The sequence below is a fragment of the Dromiciops gliroides genome, chromosome 3 (genome assembly GCF_019393635.1).
Source record: "Dromiciops gliroides isolate mDroGli1 chromosome 3, mDroGli1.pri, whole genome shotgun sequence".
Lineage (NCBI taxonomy): Eukaryota > Metazoa > Chordata > Mammalia > Microbiotheria > Microbiotheriidae > Dromiciops > Dromiciops gliroides.
This window is the reverse complement of record NC_057863.1, coordinates 370,434,876-370,460,253: the sequence shown is the minus strand read 5'-3', so window position 1 is coordinate 370,460,253 and position 25,378 is coordinate 370,434,876. Positions and strand designations below refer to the sequence as shown.

At 36.2% G+C, this 25,378-nt stretch overlaps 1 protein-coding gene and 1 pseudogene across 1 annotated transcript in view; both read right to left on the bottom strand.

The window, feature by feature from the left end:
- LRP1B (LDL receptor related protein 1B) overlaps positions 1–25,378 on the bottom strand; it is a 2,279,180-nt gene that overhangs the window by 974,288 nt on the left and 1,279,514 nt on the right. The window contains 2 exon segments of the mRNA XM_043994810.1: positions 10,339–10,461; positions 16,165–16,354. Of these exon segments, the coding sequence (XP_043850745.1) occupies positions 10,339–10,461; positions 16,165–16,354 (313 nt within the window).
- Positions 19,496–20,504, bottom strand: LOC122748822 (annotated as a pseudogene).

Below are 25,378 nucleotides of genomic sequence, written 5' to 3'. Positions count from 1 at the left end.
TGAAGAGATAATTGTGCAACACTTTGCCTTGGAGAGAAGTAACACATTGAGCCAAATTCTCTCAATGTTGAAGTCACTCCTTTAATGTGATACATATTAGGAAGCTGTCTGGAATCCCAGGCCATAAGTAGAAAATTATTGCCTTCTCTAGACTAAATGGCTCCCATTCTCTCTGAAATTTGGCTTAAATTAACTTGGTTCTATGATATTAATTTTGTGGGTTGTGATTATTCCTGAAATGTCATTCTGGAAAATATCAATCCATATGCTAAATTAAGGCAGTGTTATTAATGTCATTTTGTAAAAAGAAATGATTAATTTATAAAAATATTAATATAATGTATATATAGCATTATGAATGAAATAGCATATAATAGATTATCAAGACTAGTAATATTAAAATTCACTAAACTGGTAGAAACTTGTCTTTAAGAAATTTTTTAAAATATCTGATTAAAAATAGAGTTGATAAAATAATTCCCATTGGTTCTTTCCTGCAAACCCAACTAAAATTGGTTTCTCTATCTCATGTAATGAAAAGTAAAGACTAAGATTTCTATGTTTTCTTTGTTTCTAGATCCATTTTAAGAAGTATGCCCAGACCATTCATATATTCATTCCTCCCTAGGCTGTACTCCAAACTTTCTTTGCATTTCTATCAGCACAGTGCCTAGCACATAGTATACTTAATAAATGCTTCTTGACCTGACTAGATGTAGTTAAAATACATTATCTGCCTAATAAGCCACCCCCTCTCTATTGCTCATTGTACAAGAAAGCTTAATGTAATCTGTTTCACAAGGTAAAGAAATCCAATTTAAATATTATTCCCAAACTACCTGGGATTACAATTCTATTTTAATAAAACAAATAGCTTCCAATTGTTTGTTCTACAGATTGCAATACCATCTTGGCTTGGCCTTATTTTTAAAGCTCAATGTCAAAAAATCCATAGGATTCAGTTCAGAGTCAAATAGTATCTTCTCAGGGTTTTGTTGTTTTTTCTTATGTTTTTGGTTGTTGATTTGACATCAGTTCCCTGATGAAAACCTAATTAGGACAAAATATGTCTACAGAAAATATGTCTAACATTATTTACCTTTATTTTGCTTAGGCAGTTGTAAGGCAAGGCCCTATCAGTATAGTTGTTACCTAGGTTCTATCAGTGTCCAACAAATACTCAATCAGGGACATAGTCAAGAGTGGAGAGATTGGTATTAGTTCTGACATTCATTTACTATGTGACCTGGACAAGGTACTTACCCTATCTCTCCTACATGTTTTCCATCTAGAAAATGGGGATACTAATATGTTTCCTCTGTATCTTCAGGGAACATATGAAACCTTTAGAGAAAAAAATCTTAAAATGGAATAAATGATGGAAAAGCAAGTTTGAGAGGGATTTTTGTCTCTTTAATTTAATTAATTTACTCCCAGGATCTAAATGTTATAGTCTAGAGCTAAAAAGGAAATTTAGGATTCATTTATTCCATCCATTACATTTTTGTTTGTCTTCCCTTAACAGTAAGACATATTGCAAAGTATAATGCACTGGAGAGCTTGCTAAAAAAAAATTCAAAAATATCACCCAGAGGGATTTAAAAATATATAATTATATGATTTGGCTATCAGTAATTACAATAAAATTGCCAAACTTCCACACTCCCATCTGTAATATATACTACTGTGTCTAAGTATTATAAAATAAAAAATCTGATGAAACAGTGACTGTTTGAAATACCCACATTGTTAGGAGAGGAATTTAGTAGTGATGGTCCAAAGGGAATGTCACTTGATTATATGCATTAGTCAGGTTTTTTTTCCTCTGTTTTATTTGTTCTTATCCAAGGAAACAGAGAGGATTCACCAGTTCATTTATATGAGTAGTGGTAGTAAATAAGGGAAAAGTTGAAATGGTGAAATATAAGGAAGAAAATTACAGTATACTTCCAAATTTCTCAAACTGCACCAACTATCAACCCTTTTTGCGTGCAGTGATGCAACCTGAAATCCATCAATATGTTAAAAATTTAAGAGATACCCCTTTTTTTCTCAGTGGGAATGATAGAAAAGGAGCCTGAGGGAAATACATAGTGAGCATTAGTAATGTTTTCACTTCAATGCCTATGAGTACAAAATTCACATTGTGCCTTTTATTCTGACTGATCAGAAACACTGCCAAACAAACCAGAAACCAGACTTCTCTGAGGGGCTTGATGAGAATGCTGACCAAAAGAACTTGTTTACCAGAAAGAAAAAAACACAATCCCAAATGAAGGTAGGAAAAGTAGAGTTACAAATAAGAATGCACCAGCTTGAATTCATTTTACAGTGCTTGGTGAAACAAATCAGTAACCCACTTATCTGGTTTTTCATTTCTCTCTATGCTTTCATAATACTGGGCTTACTTTATACATGAAAAATATTGGAGTCAAATAATCTGAGGGAAAATTTGTCTGAAACTTTCAGTCTATAATAATACATTTAAAAGAATAATAAATAACAAATCTCCTAAGAACGGTTATATGCCAAGCAATGACTCTCTATAGAGCTTCTTTAACTACTAGCCAAAGGTTACTTCAAATGTATTTATACCAAGATCTCCAATGGTGGCCTGGGTAATTTAGAGATAAATACTGCATATATTCCATTTTTTTTTTGCTGTTAGAATTCCATTTAAGATATTTATGACTCTGGAGTCCAAGAATCCAGTTAGCATGTTTCATTTTGCTTTGTTTGGCAGGCATGGCTGGGGAGGAAACAATAAGAAGCAGAGAACCAGAGGCAAGGTGAAAGAAACAAGTGATCCAAGCAGTGACCACTGGGAAAGATGCACTCGAAATCATCAGACTCCTTGTATAAGAATGAAGATCAAAGGAAAGATGTGTGGGGCTGTATTTAGTAAAGTGTGGAGTCCAGGACAAATCACACTATGTGCCTCATGCTCATCTACTCAAACCACCAATAAATGTTCCTATAGAGGTGAAATCTGGTTTAAAAAGAAAAAAAGATACACCAAGGGCTTCTCTGATCATACACTAAGATCATAAATATTGGGAACCACTTCAGAGGAAGAAAAGAAGTTCAAAGAGGATTAGTTACTTAATGTATTTGGGCTTTAGTTTCATTTGAAAAATTAAAGGGTTGAACAAATAAGCTCAAAGGACACATTGAGCTCTAATATTCCTTGATGTTAATATTCTAAGATATTCTTTGTCAAGAGAAGAACAAAAGAGAAAAACTAATCAAGATAGTCTTGTGATGAGAAAGTTCAGTAGGAAGATTTCTTGCATCCTACTAATTTAGATGCTTGTACAGACATATAATCTTACTATTGTGTCTACTCTTTCTACCAGTGTAAATCACAAGCCCTTCATACCTTTCTATAGTACATTTTCTTTCTCATATCCTTCAGGAAATCCTCCATAGAAGACCCAGCCAATTGATTTACTCTGCTTTGGATGTTCATACATATAGAAAGGAAGAGACCATGGTAGCCATCTAGTCCAACCACTTCATTTTTCCAGTTAGGAAACTGAAGGGGAGTGAGTTGCCCAAGGTTAGTAAGTGACTGAGTGACTTGACCGTGGATACAAATTCATCCTTTGATGAGCACAAATCTATTACTATTTCCACTGTGTCACTGACCTTTTACTCTTCCAGTAGTACCAAAATAGCTTTCACACTCTTGTCCTCACTATATAATCTTGTCATTCCTTTTAATTAGCTTTAACATTTTTCATGTCACTCCTCTCATGTAAACGATTATTAGCAATATATTACAACCTACTTATACCAAAGAATCACAGGATGTCAGTCAGAGAGCACTTTGGAGACCTCATCTACTCCAACATATACCATGTGACAAGTGATCAATCAGTCTTTCCTTGAAGATCTCTAGTGAAGGGAAACTCATTATTGCTCCACCAATATTTTATATTATGTTTCCCTCTTCAGGATTCTGGTTTTGCTCACATGACTGTTTTAGCAAAAAAAAAAAAAAAAAGAAATTTTCTCTACTCTATACCTTTGTGACCTTGGGCAAGTTGCTGAATTTCCCAAAATTTCAATTTCCTCATCTGCAAAATGGAATTAGATTCAAGGGCATCTGAGTTCCTTTAAAGCACTAAAATACTACCATCTCTTTATCTATTAATTCTTTGAATTCATTTATATATTTGCATTTTGCACCTTCCCCTCAAATCCCAAACTTAAAAGACTACCTACCCTCAAATGAACGTGAGCTGCCTGAAGGTAGGGACAAAATTAAGCAGTGTCTATCATAATACCTTGCACATATAATCAAGTTGTTCAGACTTCTGAATTCAACTCAAGCAGTGGTATTTTCTCTTCCTTTTCCTCAACATAATTACAAATTACTTGGTGTTGTTTCCAATTTGTTTTGGAAGCTTTCAGATCATTTGGAAATCGAGTACTCCTTCCACAATTCTTATAGAACCATAGAAGAGAAACCATGGTACAATGAAGAAAGGACAGAATTCAAAGTCAGAGGATCTGGGTTTGAATCATTCTCCTTACCATTTACATTAATGTGTTATTATTTGGCCTTTTTTTTTTGAGAGGACCAGTAATATCACAGGGTGATGTATTAACCTGCCTAGATGAATACAACATGAGCACAAATGAATAAATAAAAGAGATGTGAAAAATAAGGGGCAACATAGGTGGTGCAGTGGCTAGAGCACCAGGCCTGTCATCAGGAAGAACTGAGTTCAAATATGATCTCAGAAACTTACTAGCTGTGTGATTCTTGGCAAGTCACTTAACCCTGTTTGCCTCAATTTCCTCATCTGTAAAATGAGCTGGAGAAGGAATTGATAAATCACTCCAGTATCTTTGCCAAGACAACCCCAAATGGAGTTATGAAGAGTATAATGCAACTGAAGCAACTGAAACACAAAAATATGCGAATTCAAGAGGAAGAAATTTGGCAAGAGAAATAACAACTGTAGGTAATTGAGGAAAGGACTCTCTAAGCAAAGGACACTTTTATTGAGCCTTTGAAGGGAACTAGGATTTCAAGAGGCAGAGGGGGAGGAGGGAGAATATATGCCTGAAAATAACATATTCAGAGGAATGATGACATGAAATGGAATGTCCTATGCTAGGAAGAGGAAGTATGTGAGTTGGAAAGGAACACAGTAGGTATAAAGGAGAATAATATATGATAAGCTTGAAAAGATAAACTGAGGGCAGATTGTAAAGAAGTTTAGTACCTGTCTGTATTGTATTCTAAAGAAACAGGAAGACACTGAACTTTCTGAGTAGGGCAGTGACATAGTCAGATCTGAGCTTTAGGAATATCAATTTGGCAGAGTTGTGGAGAAATATATTAGGAAAGAAAAAAATGATGCAGAAAAACCCATTAGGAAGCTGGTCTCTTCAAGAATCTATGAGGGCCTGAACAAGAGTAGATGGTTGCCTGTGATCACTCTGTGTACTACCAGGTAAGATGACCAAGTGTTTCCTTAAATTTGTTTCTTGTAGCCATGGTTTGCATGAGGAGACCAATTCTTTTAGCTCCTCTAAACAACTCTTGCTGAAGAAGCCATGATTTGTGTCTGTAACTTCTTTATGTAATAAAGGTTCATTTATACTAAAAAAAAGTCAGTACAGATGTGGCTCATTTTCTCCAGTACTGTGTTAACTCATTATTCACTGGGAGGAAAAAAAAAGATATACATTGAAACCAACAGTTAAATATTTTAGTTAGTCTAAGAACTCCATAATTCTTAGCTCCTCTTGACTTATTTTTCACCTCTACCTTGTCATAACTGTTGGGGGAAAAGATAGTGCTGCATAAGATTTAGGATTGTTTTGTAATTTTACTTGTTTCATTGCCTTCTATGAACCATCCCCTTACTTCCCCTTTCCCCCCCCCCAAAATCTCTGGTGGCCAGTCTTCTAATAATTGTCTTCTCTGTCCTGAATTAGAAAACTACTTGAGAATTAGGCACATTTTAGCTCTCACCAGGCCAGTACTTGAAGCCTTTTTATTTTCACAATCACACTCATTTGAATAAACATTTATCAAGTGCTCTTTATGTGTAAGGACTAGGTATTAGGGGAAAAAAGACAAAAATGATATAGCCTTCATCTTGAACGGGTTTACATACTCCTGAGGAAATAACAACTTTACATAGATAAGTAAATATAAATTGAGGAGGAAGAAAGAACCTATTTTTCAAAAGAAACAAAAATCACAGAGAAAGAACAAAAAAATGAGTAGATCAGAGAAGGCTTTACAAAGGAGGGGGCAATTGAGGCTTCAAGGAAGATCAGAGTTATGTGAGGCAGAGATAAGAAAGAAGTATGTTTCAGGAAGGGGGACAGCTTGGGCAAATATATAGAGGTGGGACAGTAAAGTTTGTGAGCAACTAGAAGCATAATTATATGGCATGAGTAGTTTGTGAAGGAAAAAAAAATATGACATGTCTGGAAAGATATGAGGGAGTCTGATTATATAAGTCCTTAAAAGTCAGTCCAAGGAGTTTGCATTTGTAATGGAGGTGGGATAAGGGAAGATAGAAGCAGGTTGGTAAAAGATTGGGGTAGAGCACAATCCATAGAGTGTCAGCTTTCGCCCTGGCTACTTCTCAGAAAACTTTTGGCACTGTGCTGAAATCTTGTTCCTTTGGCATGACACAGAAAACCCTGGCTGGACCTTTGATCTCTCTCACAACCTATGGTGACTGCAGGAAGATGACCTAGGAGTAGAAGCCTGATCAGTTGAACTTAAAAAGAAAAGACTATACCTTTTGTTGTTATCTCTCTTCCAATTTGCTAAGATTGTAATGATTCCTTAAGCTTTCTTCTTGGAAGGGTTGGAGGGGGTGCGATTCAATCTCTCCTCCATCCCCAACTCCTTCACAGCTGATGCCAGCACATGATAAAAGGGCACCTGTCCTCCTTATGTAATCCTGAGAGGGACATGTCTGGTCTTGCAACCAACCTTCTGAATTCAAGAGGTTGGAATCTCCTGGGTCCTCAGTCAGTGACAAATATACTGCAGGAGAAGCCCCAAGCAATTACAATAGAACCCAGGAGACAAGAACCTTGATGCAGTTATCAGACAGCATAGAGTGTAGTAAGGGTGAAGTGGCTGCTCAGGTGTCCTATAAAAGGCTATTTAGTAAATACCAATCTTTTGAGAGATTGTCATAGTTATTATAAGTCTTGTAAAATCCAATTCACACTCATACCAAGACATCACCTACATTATGGCATTGGTCCTCTTCAAGAATGAAGGACAAATAAGAACAACAACAATAAGTCATACTGATGAGAACTGAGGAGGTTTTTTTTTTAATGTTTAGCATATTTTATTTGTAGAAGGAAAAACATCTGTCCTATTCTTGACTATATGCATTAAGTACCTTTCTACACTCCTCTTTTTAGGGGACACTCAACACATGAGCTAAATCTAAGTTTTCTTTAAAGTATTTTCCCAAGTCCTTAAGGGTCAGTATTTTTTTTTAAAAGAAATAGTATGGTTCATTCAGCATCTATACTTCACAGTTCTTTTTTTCCCCCTGGATTTGGAGATCCTCTTGCATCATGAGTTCCCTGAAACTCTTCTGTACCATTGCATTGGTGAAAAGAATATAGTCCATCACAGTAGATTAACGCACAATGTTGACGATACTGTGTACAATGTTCTTCTAGTTCTGCTCATCTCACTCATCATCAGCCCACGCAAGACCCTCCAGGTTTCTCTGAACTCCTCCTGCTCATCGTTTCTTACAGCACAATAGTATTCCATTACATTCATATATCACAACATGTCCAGCCATTCCCCAATTGATGGGCATCCCCTCAACTTCCAATTCCTTGCCATCACATAAAGAGCAGCTATAAATATTTTTGTACATGTGGGTCCTTTTTCCCCTTCCATGATCTCTTTGAGAAAAAGACCCAAAAGTGGTATTACTGGGTCAAAGGGTATGCACAGCTTTGGGCATAATTTCAAATTTCTCTCCAGAATGGTTGGATCAGTTCACAGTTCCACCAACAATTCACTAGTGTTCAATTTTTCCACAGATTCTCCAACATTTATTATTTTCCTTTTTTGTCATATTAGCCAAACTGATAGGTGTCAGGTGGTACATCAGAGTTGTTTTAATTTGCATCTCTCTAATCATTAGAGATTTAGAACATTTTTTCATATGGGAATAGATAACTTTGGTTTCTTCATTAGAAAACTGCCTGTTCATATCCTTTGACCATTTCTCAATTGGGGAATGACTTGGATTCTTATAAATTTGATTTAGTTCCCTATATATTTTAGAAATGAGGTCTTTATCAGAAGTACTGGCCATAAAAATTGTTTCCCAGCTTTCTCCCTTTAAGGGTCAGTATTGAGAGATCCTGACTTGATCTCAAATGCTCTCCCAGTGCTGACCAACAATACATATCTGGTGCAGAGCTAAGGGGTATGTGTGTGTGTGTGTGTGTGTGTGTGTGTGTGTGTGTCTTTACACATTTACCTATGGTTTCCTAAGGCAATGGAGAACCAATAAAAATCTTTTGTGCAACAATGAAATGCTTAAACCTGTGTCTTTATCAAGATTAGTGTGGTATCAGTGTGAAGGATTGGTTTGAAATAAAGAGACTAGAATAGGAAATTCAATTAAGAAGCCATTGAAGTAGAATGGATGAGGGATGTTAGAAGCCTATACTAAGGTGATAGAGAGAAGTTAATGCATGGAAGAAATATAAAACCTGTCAAAGCTTACATTCCATCTACATAGCATTCAAGAACCTCAGGGTCAACTCTAAATCACCGTCATTTCACTCTGAAGTATTGGAGGAAGAGTCTTAGAAAGATCTAACCATACTCAATTATTCCATTCTATAAATCTATAAACCTTCCTCAGTATAAATCCAGCCTCAGACAGTTACTAGTTGTGTGATCCTGGGCAAGTCACTTAACCCTGTTTGCCTCAATTTCCTCATCTGTAAAATGAGTTAGAGAAATGAATGGCAAACCACTCCAGTATTTTTGCCAAGAAAACACAAAAAGGAGTCATAAAGGTTCAGACACCACTGAAAAATGTCATTATAAATCATAGCAACATAGGGCTCTAGAATTGTAGGAACTTCAGATGTAACTTAGTATGTACTTAATATATTCAGGAAACTGGTTTAAGCCTTCCCCCCCAAATTTTATATATATATATATATATATATATATATATATATATATATATATATATATATATATATTGAAGACATGATTTCTGCCTTCACAGAGATTATGAGCTACTAGATTTTAAAACAAATAATAGAAAAACTGACTGCATTAATCTACAATCACAAATGGGTTTTGTGTTTTCTGAGAGATTGATTAGAAATAAGACTTCTTTTCTAGCTCCTGTATTTGGAGACCTTTAAGTAGCACTAGAGTCTAGCTTTGCCACTGGTAGCCTTAACAATAATGGAAAAAAATCCTTATTGCATTTTTTTTTAGTGAGGCAATTGGGGTTAAGTGACTTGCCCAGGGTCACACAGCTAGCAAGTGTTAAGGGTCTGAGGCCAAATTTGAACTCAGGTCCTCTTGACTCCAGGGACAATGCTCTATCCTCTGTGCCACCTAGCTGCCCCTCTTATTACTTTTTAATAATTTAATTTAATAATTTAAAAGTATCTTTTAAGTGGGTACCTTTAATTTTATTTATCTTATGAATAATCTTTCTGACGATACGCAGAATTGCTTATTTCCTTCAAAAATCTTAAGTACTATCATGATGCCTTTCCTGATCCCTTATCTGCTAATATCCTAACACATTCTCACAAATTTTCTTCTTTATGTATGTGCTGTCTTACCCTAATAGAATTTAAATTCTGTGATTCTGTTTCATTTAAATTTTTTTATCCTTAGTGCCTAGCACCATGCCTTATACATAGTAGGTACTTAATAAATATTTGTTGTTTAACCAGTTGACTACAACTCTTAATAAATATTAAATAAAATGTCAATAACATTTGACTAAAATATGAAAGAAAACCTACCCTGAAGTATTCCAGGATCCATTCACGCTATTTGGTTTTTCCCCCTGTAGTGTATATTTATATAAATTTTACTTTTATGTTGTAGATAATTACTAATTTGATTTCATAATTCACACTTTATTACCTTTCAGCACAATTTGTATATCTGAACTTAACTGAGCTAAATGATAAATTCCTTCCTAGCGATGCACCTTTATGATCCTCTAGATTTCTATTTCCAAGACTAATTTTTGTTCACTCCTTTCAGTTCTCTTTTCCTCTTCCTTAATGGTACATACCTCAACTTTCACAAGACAAGAAACTTACATGTACATGTGGTTCCATTCTCATCAAGAAGTTGATTATCTGCACAAGCACAAACTCTGCCTCCAGGAATGGCTAAGCAAAGGGTCCCACAGCCACCATTGTTTACTCGACAGGCATTGTTACCTTCAAAGGAAAGGGCAAGGAAAGCGTTTAAAAATATACAAAGCAAAACCAGACAGTATGTGATTAGCCTCTGCTCATAAATGATCTGTTTATTTCTCTGTAAGCATGTGTGTGCACATATAACTGTGTACTTGTATGATGAGAGTTCTGATCCTGCTCTGGCCCTTATTAAAGGAATCTCTCTAGTCTTCAATTTCCTTATTCACAAAACTAAAAGGGTTGGAGTAGATGATCATTAAAGTGGCTTCCAACACCAAAATATGCTTCTTTCAGATCTATCTATCCATCTATCTACCTATCTATCTATCTATCTATCTATCGTATATTTGTATCTATATATGTATGTATATATACATACACACACATATATATAAGCCTACAAATACAAAGTAATGATCAACAACAATGACATCATAAACAAGTACATATGTACATTTGCATGCCAATATCACAAGAGCATTAGCAAGCCAACAGGCAATATCAATCCCGCTGCTTGTTCACAATTCTATTTGTTTAACAAGATATAAATAAATAACAATTTGATTATGTAAGCTTAGACACTTAAGCTTTAAAATAAGGTCAAGTATTCAAAGCCACAACAGAATAATACCAAAGAGGTTATGAATTATATTGGCAGTTAAGAACCAAGAATAAAAAAATAACTAAAGTGAAAGATTAGGTTATTATATCAAAGGCCTTAGGGGCTGAATATGTCATATAGAGAATAACAGAAGGGGAGGGGAGAAAACCACATATCATAAAATTGTGCTATATGCAATAAATATTTAACTCAATTGCACAGATAATTATGAAATGGTCCTCAGATCAGAGCGAATGTCATAGACTAGATTAAGATCAATTTTTATTATTCTAAAAATTGAATTTAATTTGGCATATTTACACCCCCAAAATAAAAACACACAATTAAAAGTCAGATAAGCTAATAACTCAGAATAATCTTTTAGTATCACTCTGAACTCAGAATTAATTAAGCTGAGTTCAGATTTTGCCTCCAACAGTGACTCCTACACCCACCCTCACCCCCCTTCCTAAAGTTCTTTTCAGATTTGGCCATGTTTATTGAATGACCCTGAAATCAGAAATATAATATTTTATATGACTGGGTTTCTGTCTAGGCAATCTCCCATCATGTACAAGAATAAATCACATATTTAATAATTTTGCTAACATTCAGATTCTAGAAAATTAGAATTAATTTAAGAAGGGGAAATATTTAAAACAATAGATTAGGACATGCTTCCAAATATAAAAGGGGCATTAAACATTCAATTCTCAATTACAATGACATGAGTTATGCACACCACTCATTGCTAAAAATGAGTTTTAAATTTTGGGCATATATTACTCTTTTACAGACTTTAAAAAATTTATTTCATATGTGAATAGTATGAACTGAAAAAGAGAAATTACCCTTGGTCCCATTTTATTGTAACAGAGAAAATCAAAATGAACTATATCAGTATATATATATTTGGTCATAATTATTTGGTTCCTCTTTTTGTATCCATAGAACTCCAAGTTGTTTTTCAAACCTTTTTACTTCAAGCAAGAAAATGTTCTTGTTAAAACCAAAATCATACTTTTTTTCTTTTAGGTTAAAAGTTAACTTATTAAATATTCCACAAAACAAAAACATCATATTGTTTCAAAAAAAGCATGATTAGATGCCTATTTGTGTGACCTTCTACAAAGGCAGTTCCATAGGGTCATAGAGCTCATTTAAAAAATGCTTATCTAACAAACTAAAACAAACATTACTGATGTAGGGAAACAAGTATGACTAGGTAACAAAAAAACAAGCTAATACATGACTAGAAAACTGAATGACAATATTAAATATGTACATCTATATGCATACATATATTATATGTGTAATATATGTATGTATCTACGTCACAGTTTAATCTAATTGGGGGTAGAATCATAGGGGAATACATCTAGAACTTAAAGGCACCTCAGAGATCATAGGTTCCCTACTCCCAGCTTTAACAGATAAGGAAACCGTTCTAGAGATGTGAAGTAACTATTCCAAATGTCACACAGGCTGTATGTGACAATGGTAGAATTTCAACCCAAATCCTTTGACTCTGAAGGCCGTATTCTTCCCAGTAGAGCACAATGAGAATAAACCTATGTGTGAGACAGAAAGCAATGGGGGAAAGACCTGGAGTTCAAATTCCATGTATAAGAGCAATTAGGAAAACAGACTATCTGTGGATGAATCTGTAAAGGTTTCCAGGTAAAAGGAAATATTTTAAGGAAACTATTTATATGACAAGTGGAGGTGCTGTTTAAGGATAGTACTAGGGAGAAATGTATGGTACTTCTTGAGAAAAGAACTATTGACAAAAGTGGTAGCATTGAAAAAACAGCTTTCAGTAAGATGAAGGGAGCTCTGATGTCTTGGCATTTACATATGTGTTATATACATTTATAAAACTTATTCCTAGCCCCACCTACACACTTCTAGTAACAAATAACTCTTCATAATTTGTGTGACAAAGGCACATAGAGTTTGTTTAAATTATTCATTTCAGCCTCTCAAAGAGCTGTAATGAAGTGAAAAAAGGAAAGACAACTGCCAGTATATAATAGACCTATACTAATACCTCAACCTTTCAAGAGGCTCTGTAATTTAACTTTTCTGTCAAGAGTAACCTTTACATTTCCTCTAAATTATGGGAAAAGAAAAGAAAATGGCAGTATAAAATAAACCAGTAGCATAAGAGAAATCTGGGTAGTTCATCTCCCCTCCATCTTCAAGAAAATGGCCATAGTATTTTCTCCAAAATTAGCAAGGACCCTTCTCTCCATGCATCAGCTTGATTGTCCAATCAGAGATTTGTTTATGTACAGCTATCAGTCTCCAGATCTGTCATTGAGCACAAGAACCCAGAGCATTTTAAAAGAAACTTAAAAATTGGTAAAAAAAAAAAAAAGCACATAGAGAAGTCAGTGCTATTATGACTTGGAAATTAACTTGGGCTTCAAAACAGAATGGACTTTTCTGGATACTCCTTTTTTGTTGATGGTGAAATAGAAGCCCAACAAAGTCACTGTCAGTCAAACCCAACTTATTGGAAAATTCTATGATGCAATTTCAAATACAAAGCCCTGTTTGGAAAATTCACTGCTTGCCCCACCCATCTCTGGTAAAAGAAATCTGTATAAATCATTAATATGCTGCAAAACTTGCTTGCCTCCCTTATTCCCAAATTCTTTCAGAGAAAAAAATAAATCTTTAGTGTACAGGGTTTTTGATCTACAGAGTCACATAGACAAGATAAAAAAGGACCCTGTTAAGATTTATGTAGACCTAAGATATAGGCATCACATATTATGAATATATATTTTAGTTCATCAGAAAAAATAATTTTAATATATTTCAAGGTTCATATTCAAGTAATATCATTTTGGCCTTAGCAAAAAAAATTCCATAGGTATATAAGTAGGAGAATTACATTTGTCACAGAAGTAATAATAAACAAATCTTTATTGGAGTCTAATGTTCAAGGATTGTTAAATACTAGAAATAAGATTAATGTCAACAACTTTATCAATAATAATGTCAAAGTTATTTCAATAAACACACAAATATAAAGACTAAATCATAAACATTTTATTTGTATCAATGTAGAGAGTCAAACTGGACAGAAAATTCAGGTCTATTTAAAATACTTTTTTTAGGTATTAATATTTTTTTTAGTGAGGCAATTGGGGTTAAGTGACTTGCCCAGGGTCACACAGGTAGTAATTGTTAAGTATCTGAGGCCAGATTTGAACTCAGGAACTCCTGACTCCAGGGCTGGTGCTCTATCCACTTTGCCACCTAGCTGCTCCAGGTATTAATAATGACTCAATTAACATTATACTATAATTTGACAGAAACTAAGCATAGACCAACTCCTTATACTATATCTCCAGATAAGGTCAAATATGGATAAATAATTTAGATATAAAGACAAAGGTCCAAGAACTCAATGCAGATTTAAGCATACTTTTAAACTTTATCATAATTTTTGTTTGTTTACTTTTGCAATATGGAAATATGGTAATATATTTTGCAGGACCTTACATGTATAATCAAAATCAAATTGCTTACTTTCTCAAAGAGGAATCAAAGGGGGAGGGAGGGAGAGAATTTGTCCATCAAAATTTTTACAAAGAAACTAAAGACCTGAGCTCTTATCAACAAGAGGGTTTCAGTCTTTATCTTTTTTTTTTTTTTTGGTTGTTGTTGTTTTTTTTTTTTGCAGGGCAATGAGGGTTAAATGACTTGCCCAGGGTCACACAGCTAGTAAGTGTCAAGTGTCCGAATCCGGATTTGAACTCAGGTCCTCCTGAATCCAGGGCCGGTGCTTTATTCACTGCGCCACCTGGCTGCCTCTGCCTCAAAATTTTTAAAAGAAGAATGTTAATTGTTTTTACATGTTAGTGAGAAATATTTAAAGAAATAAATAAAAACAATTTTAAAAATAAAAAATTAATTTAAATATCCTAAGTTTAACTTACTACCCTAGTTGCTATTTCTAATTTAAATTTTTTGTATCCTACAAAGATTATTTTTTAATAAGAAAAAAGTGATGATGTCTTTAAACAGTTTATTTTTCTTTAGATCTGATTTATGTAAAATATTCTTTTAAAAAATTGTTACTAGACGACTCCCTAATGACAATATATGTGAGAGAAGACTTAGAATATAATTTATTTTTCCCAAATTTATTGAAATTTATGCTCATTAAATTGGTAGGAGTAATTATATTTTTCAAAGAAGGAGTAACTAATTAGGTTAGGGGGAAAAAAAACATCTGCTACATAATGTAACCAAACTATTCTTCTTTTGAAATACCTAGTTCATAATGATGATACTTCTGTATGGCCTAATAAATATTAATAGGCTATGAAGATAAAATATATAAGAAAATGATCTGTATTTCAGGGGACAATGCTGGCAAAGTTGTTATTTCCTTTTAGCATTAGTTTTAGGTGGCATTAAGTCTTTTAAAATAATCAGCAAAAAAGCTAATGACATAAACAAATGGTGAAACACTTTTAAGATATTAATTTCTATTTAAAATATTCTACCTCAGATTTCCTTCAAACGTCTATCAATTATCCCACAATTTCCCCTTTCCCTTCAAAAAAGTTTTCCTTCCTAGGAAGCCTTTAGCTTTTACACTCTTGAAAAGCTCAAAAGTATTATTCTATAATAGCAAGACTTTTCTTTTTCAGGTAAAAATGATATCAAAAAAGAAGGAATGGGAGAAAACATCACAACTTCACTCAGATAAAATACCCTAAACCTTTCTTTGACTCACACTATATAAAACAACAAATAATGATTTTATGGTGATATTTGATTGGCTTTGAAGTGAGCCAAACACCTTTTGTTATAAAACTTCAACAGTGTTTTTTTTGTTTTGTTTTGTTTTTTGTTTTTTTTAGTGAGGCAATTGGGGTTAAGTGACTTGCCCAGGGTCACACAGCTAGTAAGTGTTAAGTGTCTGAGGCCGGATTTGAACTCAGGTACTCCTGACTCCAGGGCCGGTGCTCTATCCACTGTGCCACCTAGCTGCCCCCAACAGTGTTTTCAAACTTAAGCTTTTCCATAACTACTAGAAATATATAATTCTGTATGAAACTCAGAAGTCTTATTGAAAGTATTTGTTTATTCCCTTATACCTTGTTGTTTCCGAGGATCATATATCTGAAGCCCAAACAAAGGTGGTCTTTCCTGTCTCAGCAGTGTCACCTCACTGGTCATCAAATCTAGTTGGAAGATTGAGCCATTCATGTAGTCAGTCCAGAATACATAATTCCCATGATGTGACAGTCCAAAGGGATGGTTCAGTTCTTTCCCACTGTAGACAACCTAGAATGTATTAACAAAGAAAAAAAAAAGGAGATCGGATATTTCAGGTTTGAGTAGCTGCTTAGGTAAAAACAATGTTCAAACAAATACCCCAGTTCTTAGTAAATACATTTCCTTTTCCCCCCTGATTGTCAATTTAACAAACATTTATTAGGCACTTACTATGTGCTAGGAACTGGGGAGAGAAGACAAAAATAAGACACTCCTTGCCCTCAAATATTTTCTATTCCACTGACTCTATAACATCTACACAGATATGAAAATGCAAAATACCTCAGAAATTGGTACATTGTACAGGATACAAAGTCTCAACTTCATCAAGTGACTACAAAAGGTCTATAGTTTCTAGATATTTGTTTATAATACATGCACACTAACACAAAGTGGGGCAGCTGTGGTGCAATGAATAGAGAGCTGGGCCTGGAATTAATAAATGATGAATACAAATGCAGCTTTAGATACTGGTGATGTGACCCCAAAAAGGTCCTCCAACCTGTCTGACTTAGTTTACTCAACTGTAAAATGGGAATTACAACTGTATCTACTTCACATGGTTGTTGTGAGGATCAAATAAAGTTATAGTTGTAAAGCACCTAGCACAGTGTTCTCTCACATTATAGGCACTTACTAAAGGCTTGTTCCCTACTTCCCTCCTAATGTTTTAGGAACTATTCTACTTCGTGTGGACCAGCTTTCCAGTGGAATCATTATCAATTGCAATGATATATTATTGATGTGGGAGAATCATAAAATAAAATATGCATGTAAAAATTAGGATTATATCTTGCTTTCCACGTTTATCAGCAACATTAGTTGAAACTTAATGGTTCTCTTGTCTTTGAAGGGATTGCCTAGAAAAATAAATGAATACAAGTTCTAGAAAAAGGAATTCAATTTCCTTTCCAAATAAATACATATTTACTCATATGTGTGGGGTTTTTTTTGGTCAGACAATGAGGGTTAAGTGACTTGCCCAGGGTCACACAGCTAGTAAGTGTCAAATGTCTGAGGCAGGATTTGAACTCAGATCCTCCTGAATCCAGGGCCAGTGTTGCATCCACTGTGCTACCTAGCTGCCCCTTACCCATATGTTCTTGCAATCAACTTGTAAAAGTCCTCATTAGAACTAATTTCACTTCATGAACATACTATTTATTGTGCAAGACACTGAATATTAAAAACATACTATTTCTAGTTTATGCTTACTTTTCTTTCACTGATGTTGTAGCACTTTAAATGTCTTCATTGGTAATGACAATACCTCACCCCTGAATAGACCTTTACAAATAGTTTCTCTCATGGTAACCCTATGAAGTATTTGGACAAAATACTATTATTCCCATTTTTGCAGACAAGAAAACTGACACTTAGAGTAACTGGTTAAGATCATACAACTGGTCGATATCAGATTAGAAACTTAAATTCTGAATTGAAGTCCAATGTTACTTTCATTACATCATGGCAATTACAACTTCAACCATTTCTCTGTTCATAAAGGTATTCTGATACAATTAAAGGAGTGGGCATGGATGCTCAAACTCTTCCTGCAGCTACCATAAAAAAGCAATCTCAAAAGAAGTCATTCATGAGACAAACTGCCATTTCACCTGAATCTGTGTATGTTTCCCTTTGTGGTGTTCTTCCTGAATTACTCTGTGTTTATTATTTCTAGTCCCACTCCTAGCCCTGTAATATTTAGGCTTACAAATTACTGAAATTATACCTATGCCTTTGAATTTATTTATGAAATTAACTCTAGCAACTTATGTAGCTTTCTGTTTTCCCTCTCAGAATTTGACTTGGTCTACAGTCTTTTCACAAGAAACATTCTCTTCTTTGCTCTCTGTTAATCACCCCAATGAACTCCATCATAGCTCTAAGAGCACTAAAATCATATTTCTTGACTCATTCCCCTTATTCCCCGCCCCCCAACCCATCACATTGAAGAAAACGAATCATAGTAACAGGCACCATTAGGGAGCAATTATGAGAGAGGGACAATAAAGTGTTCCTACCCCCTGATTATGTAGTTGAGGCAGATTGATTGCATAGTAGATAGAGTGCTTGGCCTGGAATCAGAAAGACTTGAATTCAAGTCCAGCCTCAACTACTTAATAGCTGTGTGAACTTGGGCAAATTACTTAACCCTGTTTGCCTGTTCTGTCTTCTGTAAAACGAACTGAAGAAGAAAATAGTAAACTACTCCAGTAACTTTTCCAAGTGTGGACATGAACTTCATAATGATTGTACTATATATTAGAACTTCTTCACCAGGGAGCACGGTAGTGAAATTACACAACAATAAGATAATTAGAAGGATTTCTGAGGCTCAGAGCTGCTTGACATACCAGTGATCCTTTGTGAAGGGAAATTTAGATGAACTTGGAGAGGACTATAGAGGTCAGACCATTATTAAACAGCTCAAGGGCAACCTTGAGTAGCAACTACAGACTTGGGACTTTTCCAAACAACTTACTCCCTGGCTTATCATATCTATAGATGTCTTCTCCCTTAAACCTCTCCCACCCTTCAAAACCTCTATTATCTCACCCCTTTGATCTCCCCTTTAAGCAGCTGAAGAACTCTATCTACCTCTCTGCTCCCTTGCAGGATCTTCTCTCCCCTCCAAGCCTTTTCTCAGACAATAAATGGATTTAATTGGTGTATTTACCAGGTCCCTCTATGAGCCTGGGGGTCATTTAGTAACACAAGAATACCACAAATGGGGTTATGATATGAAGAGACAGACAAAACTGAAAAATGATTAAACAGTAGTAGTAGAAGCAGCAGCAGTGGTAGTAGTAGTAGTAGTAGTAGTAGTAGTAGTAGTAGTAGTAGTAGTAGTGGTAGTGGTAGTGGTAGTAGTAATAGTAATAGTAGTAGTAGTAGTAGTAGTAGTAGTAGTAGTAGTAGTAGTAGTAGCTGTATTTGAAGCAAGTAAGCTCATGTATTCAACCAAAACAGCACAGTTCAGCAGGCATGACTGTGGAAAAGATCTAAAGAACTGAGAAAACAATGATTTTCTTTTTTAAAGATGTCTGTGGTTTATTTGGAGTTATAAACAGCTCATCTACAGACACAGGCAACTGAAAGGTGACAATTTTTTCTTCTGTTCTACCCTACGCCTTGGGCCCATGGAGAATACACATCAGGTCAAGTTGCTGGCTGTAGCTGCTGCTCCTTGAGTTTCCTCACAGGCTCACAAGTTTCTCATTGAGAGCAATTTGTGACTGGGTTAGATTGGCAAAATAGGTCATTGATGTTGTTGTTCAGCATGGCCTCGAAGTCCTCAGGAGCAATTTTGGGAACTTGGTTAACCAGGTCCATCAGGAAGCGGCCCACGGTGTTGTCAGCTGACACCTTTCCAGACAGCACATGCTCAGCATACTGCAACACTGTGCTTAAAGCATCCTGTATCCAGGCTGATGCTCCACCAACTTGCTGCAGATCACTTGAAAGGCCAATCACACAGTTGGGGCTGAAACACATCTTCATGATCAGGTCAATTCCAATTTGTTCAGTATCATAGTAGATGTATTTCACTGTCAGGGGAGTGAACACCACTCCCAGGATCTTTCCAGAAACGCCCATGGAAGCACTGACATAAGCTTTGATGCTCATTCGTCCATTCTGGAGGCTGGTGTCCATGGTGAGATGAATAGGGCTGTGAGCCTCCTAGCTGTAGTACTCATGAATCAGCACCTAGTGCTCCGTGATGTCATGGCCTGTGGCATACCAGCCCAGAATAAGCTCACTTGGAGAGACTTTCTTGTGTAATTAATACATATTCTTAGTAAATTCCATGTCCACGGCAACCTCATCCTCAGACTCATTTTGTGGCACTGAAAAGCAGCTGGCGACTTCTACTGAGTGTTTGTCAATTGTTCCCAGCAGGGTGCCGATGACGTGGCCCGCACCCTCGTTGTGAGGCTCGTAGCTGTCCACAATGGAGGCGAGAATGACCAGGTGCAGCCGGACCACGCGGCCGCCAGGGAACGGCCCAGGAAGCCCGGGCCCGACTGGGCCTGTGGAGGGGCTGCAGCGGGAGCTGGAGCGGAGACCGGGGCGGGATCCGGGACAGACACCGGGTCGGGGTAGGGGCCGAGGTCCAAGTTGGGCAAGAACCCCAATCGGCCGTCATAGCCGCCATGTTGCCGACGAGCGAACGAAAAACAATGATTAAGTGTGTTCTTTGTCCCCTAATTCTGTGTGTGTGTGTGTGTGTGTGTGTGTGTGTGTGTGTGTGTGTGTGTGTGTGTGTGAAGGTAGTTGGACAGCTCTTTTTTTTTTTTGGTAAAGAATGCTTCTCTCTTTTTTTTTTTCCCTCGAGGCAATGAGGGAGGGTTAAGTGACTTGTTCAGCTAGTAAGCCTCAAGTGTCTGAGGCCGAACTTGAACTCAGGTCATCCTGAATTCAGGGCCGGTGCTTTATTCACTTTGCCACCTAGATGCCCCCTGAATGCTTCTCTTAATCGGGGAAGAATCATTTTAAGATAGACACTTCTTTCCACGAAAAGAATCCATATGTTTAGTGCTACAACGTGACTAAAGATGGGATTTAAGGTCATCTTTTGCTTTTTTTCTGAGGGAAGAAGAAATGCCCTTAGAATACTCTCAATATTTAAAAACAAAAAAAACTTTATAGTGAAAATGCACACTTTATCATAGCAGGCCTCAGGTGAGACACATCAGGTGAAAGCACATGTTCTGAAAATAGGGTACATTTACTGTAGAGCCAAAAATCTTATAAAAGTCCCAAGTAATAAGAAAAACAAAGAAATTATAGTTTGAGAATTCTAGAGAAAAAGGCCTCAATGAAAGTCTCCTTGCCTACTTCTGCCTCCCCATATTTTATATTGTCACAAGTTCTTTGTCAATAATATATAAAACAGCTAGAATAGAAATCCTATAAGAATATATGTGGACTTTATTCTGAAGTGTGAAAGATTAGAACAACCAAGCTTTGTTTTGTTTTGTTTTGAAAGAGTTGCTACTATTGATTTCAAATCAATAAGGAATATAATTTTCCAATCTTACAAGAATTTAATTTCCAGTGGTAATTCCTTCTTACAGATTAGTTTAAGGTAAGCTATGTCTACAAAAGTAGAAATGATGAAGTGGCTAGTTACTCTGAGTCAGATTTTAAAGGAGTAAATCTTAATTTTGCTCAAATTCCTTGATTAATGCAGTCTTGCTCAGCCTGAGGTGATTTTGAGCTCTGAATTCCAGGTTCCCTAAAGCTGATTGAAGAGGTTTAAATAGTGTAGCCTAGGCTGGGTTTGATTTGATTCATTCCACACAGATCCAGAAAAAGACTGAACAGAGATACAAATGGGATGCCTTGCCATCTCCTAAAACAGCAGGAAATTATCCCTGGAAGGGGCATTGGAAATTTATGTCAAGCAATAGCAAAGGCATTAGGCATAAGGGGAGCTTTCAGTTGCCCTATTTACAATTAAGATAAGTGCCACAGTCTTTCTTCATTTTCTACCTTTCTCTATATGCCATACCTCTCTATCTATTAAATTATCTACCCATTCTTTAAAGCTAAACTACCAAATGCTACCTCCTAGATGGAGCTTTCTCTGATCTCCTTTTCCCCACCAAAACTTCCTTTTTTTTATAACTAACAACTTTTTTGTCCTTAGATTTTCACAAGGTAAAACTTGTGCCTCTCATACACACTTAGCATTTGTTAATTTGTACCATAATTATTTGGGTATTTTTCATTTGTCCCCTTGTAGACTATATGCTTTAAGAGGTTAGCGATCTATGTTTTATCTCAATTTAATAGCTTTCCTAGTCCCAGTTATCTAATCTAGTATTCTGCAAGGAATAGTCATCACCTATTAAATATTTATCAAATTGACTGGGGCATGGGGCAGCTAGGTGGTGCAGTGGATAGAGCACCGGCCCTGGATTCAGGAGGACCTGAGTTCAAATCCAACCTCAGACACTTTACACTTACTAGCTATGCGACCCTAGGCAAGTCACTTAACCCCAATTGCCTCACCAAAAAAATAAATAAATAAAAATTGACTGGGGCCCCTAGGTGATACAGTAGATAGAGCACTGTCCCTGAAGTTGGGAGGACCTGAGTTCAAATCTCACCTCAGACAAATGCTAGCTGTGTGACCCTGAGCAAGTCACTTAACCCTAATTGCCTTAAAAAATCTGGGGCCATCTCCAGCAATCCTATTGCATATCTTGCCACTTGGCCCAGATGGCTCTGGAGGAGAGAATGATATTGGGGACCTTTCACCGCTCTCCCTCACTTAAATGCAATTCACTTCAAGTCATGGCATCACCCATTTGTAATGGTGCTCTTCAAGAACAAAGGACAAACAACAATAAATTGAATAGGTCCCTCTACTTTCTTTCCTCTCACACTCTTTTTTTTTTGGGGGGGTGGGGCAATTGGGGTTAAGTGACTTGCCCAGAGTCACACAGCTAGTAAGTGTTAAGTGTCTGAGGCCGGATTTGAACTCAGGTACTCCTGAATCCAGGGCCAGTGCTTTATCCACTGTGCCACCTAGCTGCCCCTCTCACACTCTTCTTAACCCATAACAATCTGGCTTCTAACCTCATCATTCATTAGAAACTCTTCATTCCTGAGTTACTCTTATTGCCAATCCCAATGACCTTTTCTTAATTCTCATTCTTATTGACCACCGTGTAGATTTGGCACTATTCATCACCTTCATGTCCTTACTACTCCCTTTTCTCTTGATTTTTGGGGTACCTCTCTCTCCTGGCTCTCTTACCTACACAACTACTCCTTTTCAGTCTACTTTGCTGGAACCACTCCCAGGTGGTTCCAGCAAAATAGACTTCCCTCTAAGCCTAGGTGTCCCTCTGGGCTCTGTACTGGGACCTCTTCTATTCTCTCTCTTAAATTACTTTGCTTGGTAGTCTTTATGCTGATGATTCTCAAATATACCTATCCTACTCCAACCACATTTGCAGATGACATTCAGAAATCTCAAACCAGATGTCCAAAAGACTTCTTAAAATCAACATGTCCACAATTAAACTTGTTATCTTTCCTTCTACCTTCACCCTTCCAAACTTCCTGTTACCATCAAGGGCACCAGAATCCTTCAAGTTCCCAAGGCTGGCAACCTAGGTGTCATTCTAGATTCTTCACTATCCATCATTACAAAATCTAACCTTGTGCCAAGGCTTGTCGATTCACTTTTTACAACATCTCTCAAATATACCTCTTTTTCTCCTCAAACATTGTAACCACTCTGGTGCAGGCTCTCATCATCTCATGCCTGGACTATTGCAATAGCCCATTGGTGGGGTTTGCCTGCCCCAAGTCTCTCACCATTTTAATCCACCTCCCTCCCCATTTGGCCATGGTATCTCTAACCATGTTACCCAATCACTTCAGTCTCCTGCCCCTATACACATGACACACACTCACACACACTCACACACACACACACACACACACACACACACACACACACACACTCCTTTCACTTATTCCCTTCCATGAATTCTTTGATTCAAAGACACTAAAATACTTACTGTTCCACAAACCAGATATTCTGTCACTCAGCTCTAGGCATTTTTTTCTGGCTATCTCCCATGCCTGGAATGCTCTCTTTCCTCATCTCTGTTTCCTGAATACCCTGATTTCCTTCAAATCCCCACCCAAACCCCACCTTCTACAGGATTGGTATTAAACTCAAAAAAGAATGGAGGCTAATAAACCATATATAAGTATCCTTGGAGACTGTGTATTGACTTAGAGAACCACACATATATATTATCCATGTATTATTGTATTTTTATTTATTTTGTTAAATATTTAGCAATTACATTTTAATCTGGTTCAGGTTACACTGGACAATGTTGTGGGTCACACGTAGGCTGAAAGCCACTTATTGTCCATCTTTGTTTTATAGGAAATCTTTTCAATAACTTCTTAATTCTATGCCTTCCTTCTGGGATTTATTTCCTATTTATCTTATACATAGTTTTAAAAAATATGTATTTGTTTGCTTGTTGTCTCCCCATTATAGGGTGAGTTTCTTAAAATCAGGGATTTTTCTCTTCCCATTTTAGCACTGAATCTAGCACAAAGTAGGTGCTTAACAAATGTTTTCTTTTTTTTTTTTTAATGAATGCTTAATAAGTATTGACTGAATTTTATGTAGCACCAGGCAGGAATTGAGTTATCTTGAAGACAGGGTTTATCACTTCAGTCCTTGGTTAAGTCTCAATATATGTGGATAAACAGACAAGATATATCTCAATAAGAAGAAACCCCTAGTGAGATATCCTAGAATGGAGTAGAATGGACTCCTGGTCTTCAACTAAACTAAAAGAGAAACTATTATTCTTCCATTATGTATATCACAATTTCCAAAAGAGAGCTATAGATATTTTAAAGGGCTGGAAGAGATCACAGGCTAGGAGAAAACACCAGCTGAAGACATCTTTGGACATGACTGATAAGGAAGCAGGATTGTGGCTAAGAATGCATTTTGTGAGACTTGTATGCAACTAGACTTGGTGGGAATTTCCCATGGAAGAAACTGCTGTGAAAAAAACCCTCATATTGGGAAGGTAAGTGGCACTAGGAAATATTCACTGTGGGACTTTAGAATTTTGTCATATACTCATTTTAGAATAAAGTTTATTCATTATTCTTTTTTATAATGAATTTTTGTATATTTTTATATATATATTTTTTTCAGTCAACATAGTTATAAGGGGAAGTTGCTGTTGCCCAACTGGGCTATTCAACAAAAGGATATTTTTATTCTAACCATGTACCACCTCCCACTCCCCAACTCAGTGGATGGAGTCAGAGTAATTAATGTGCTTGAGTCAAAACATTCCCAAAGGCACCCTGGGTTCTTTATACCACAAGTATCTCTGACACATGTGGTGTTCTAAATAAATGAAGAACTGGATCTTCCCTTTATCCATCTGTAGACAGCTGTGCAATTAGAAAACTTATGTATACTTCTGAACTAACCAAGAACTCTGATAATTCATTTGGGCTTTT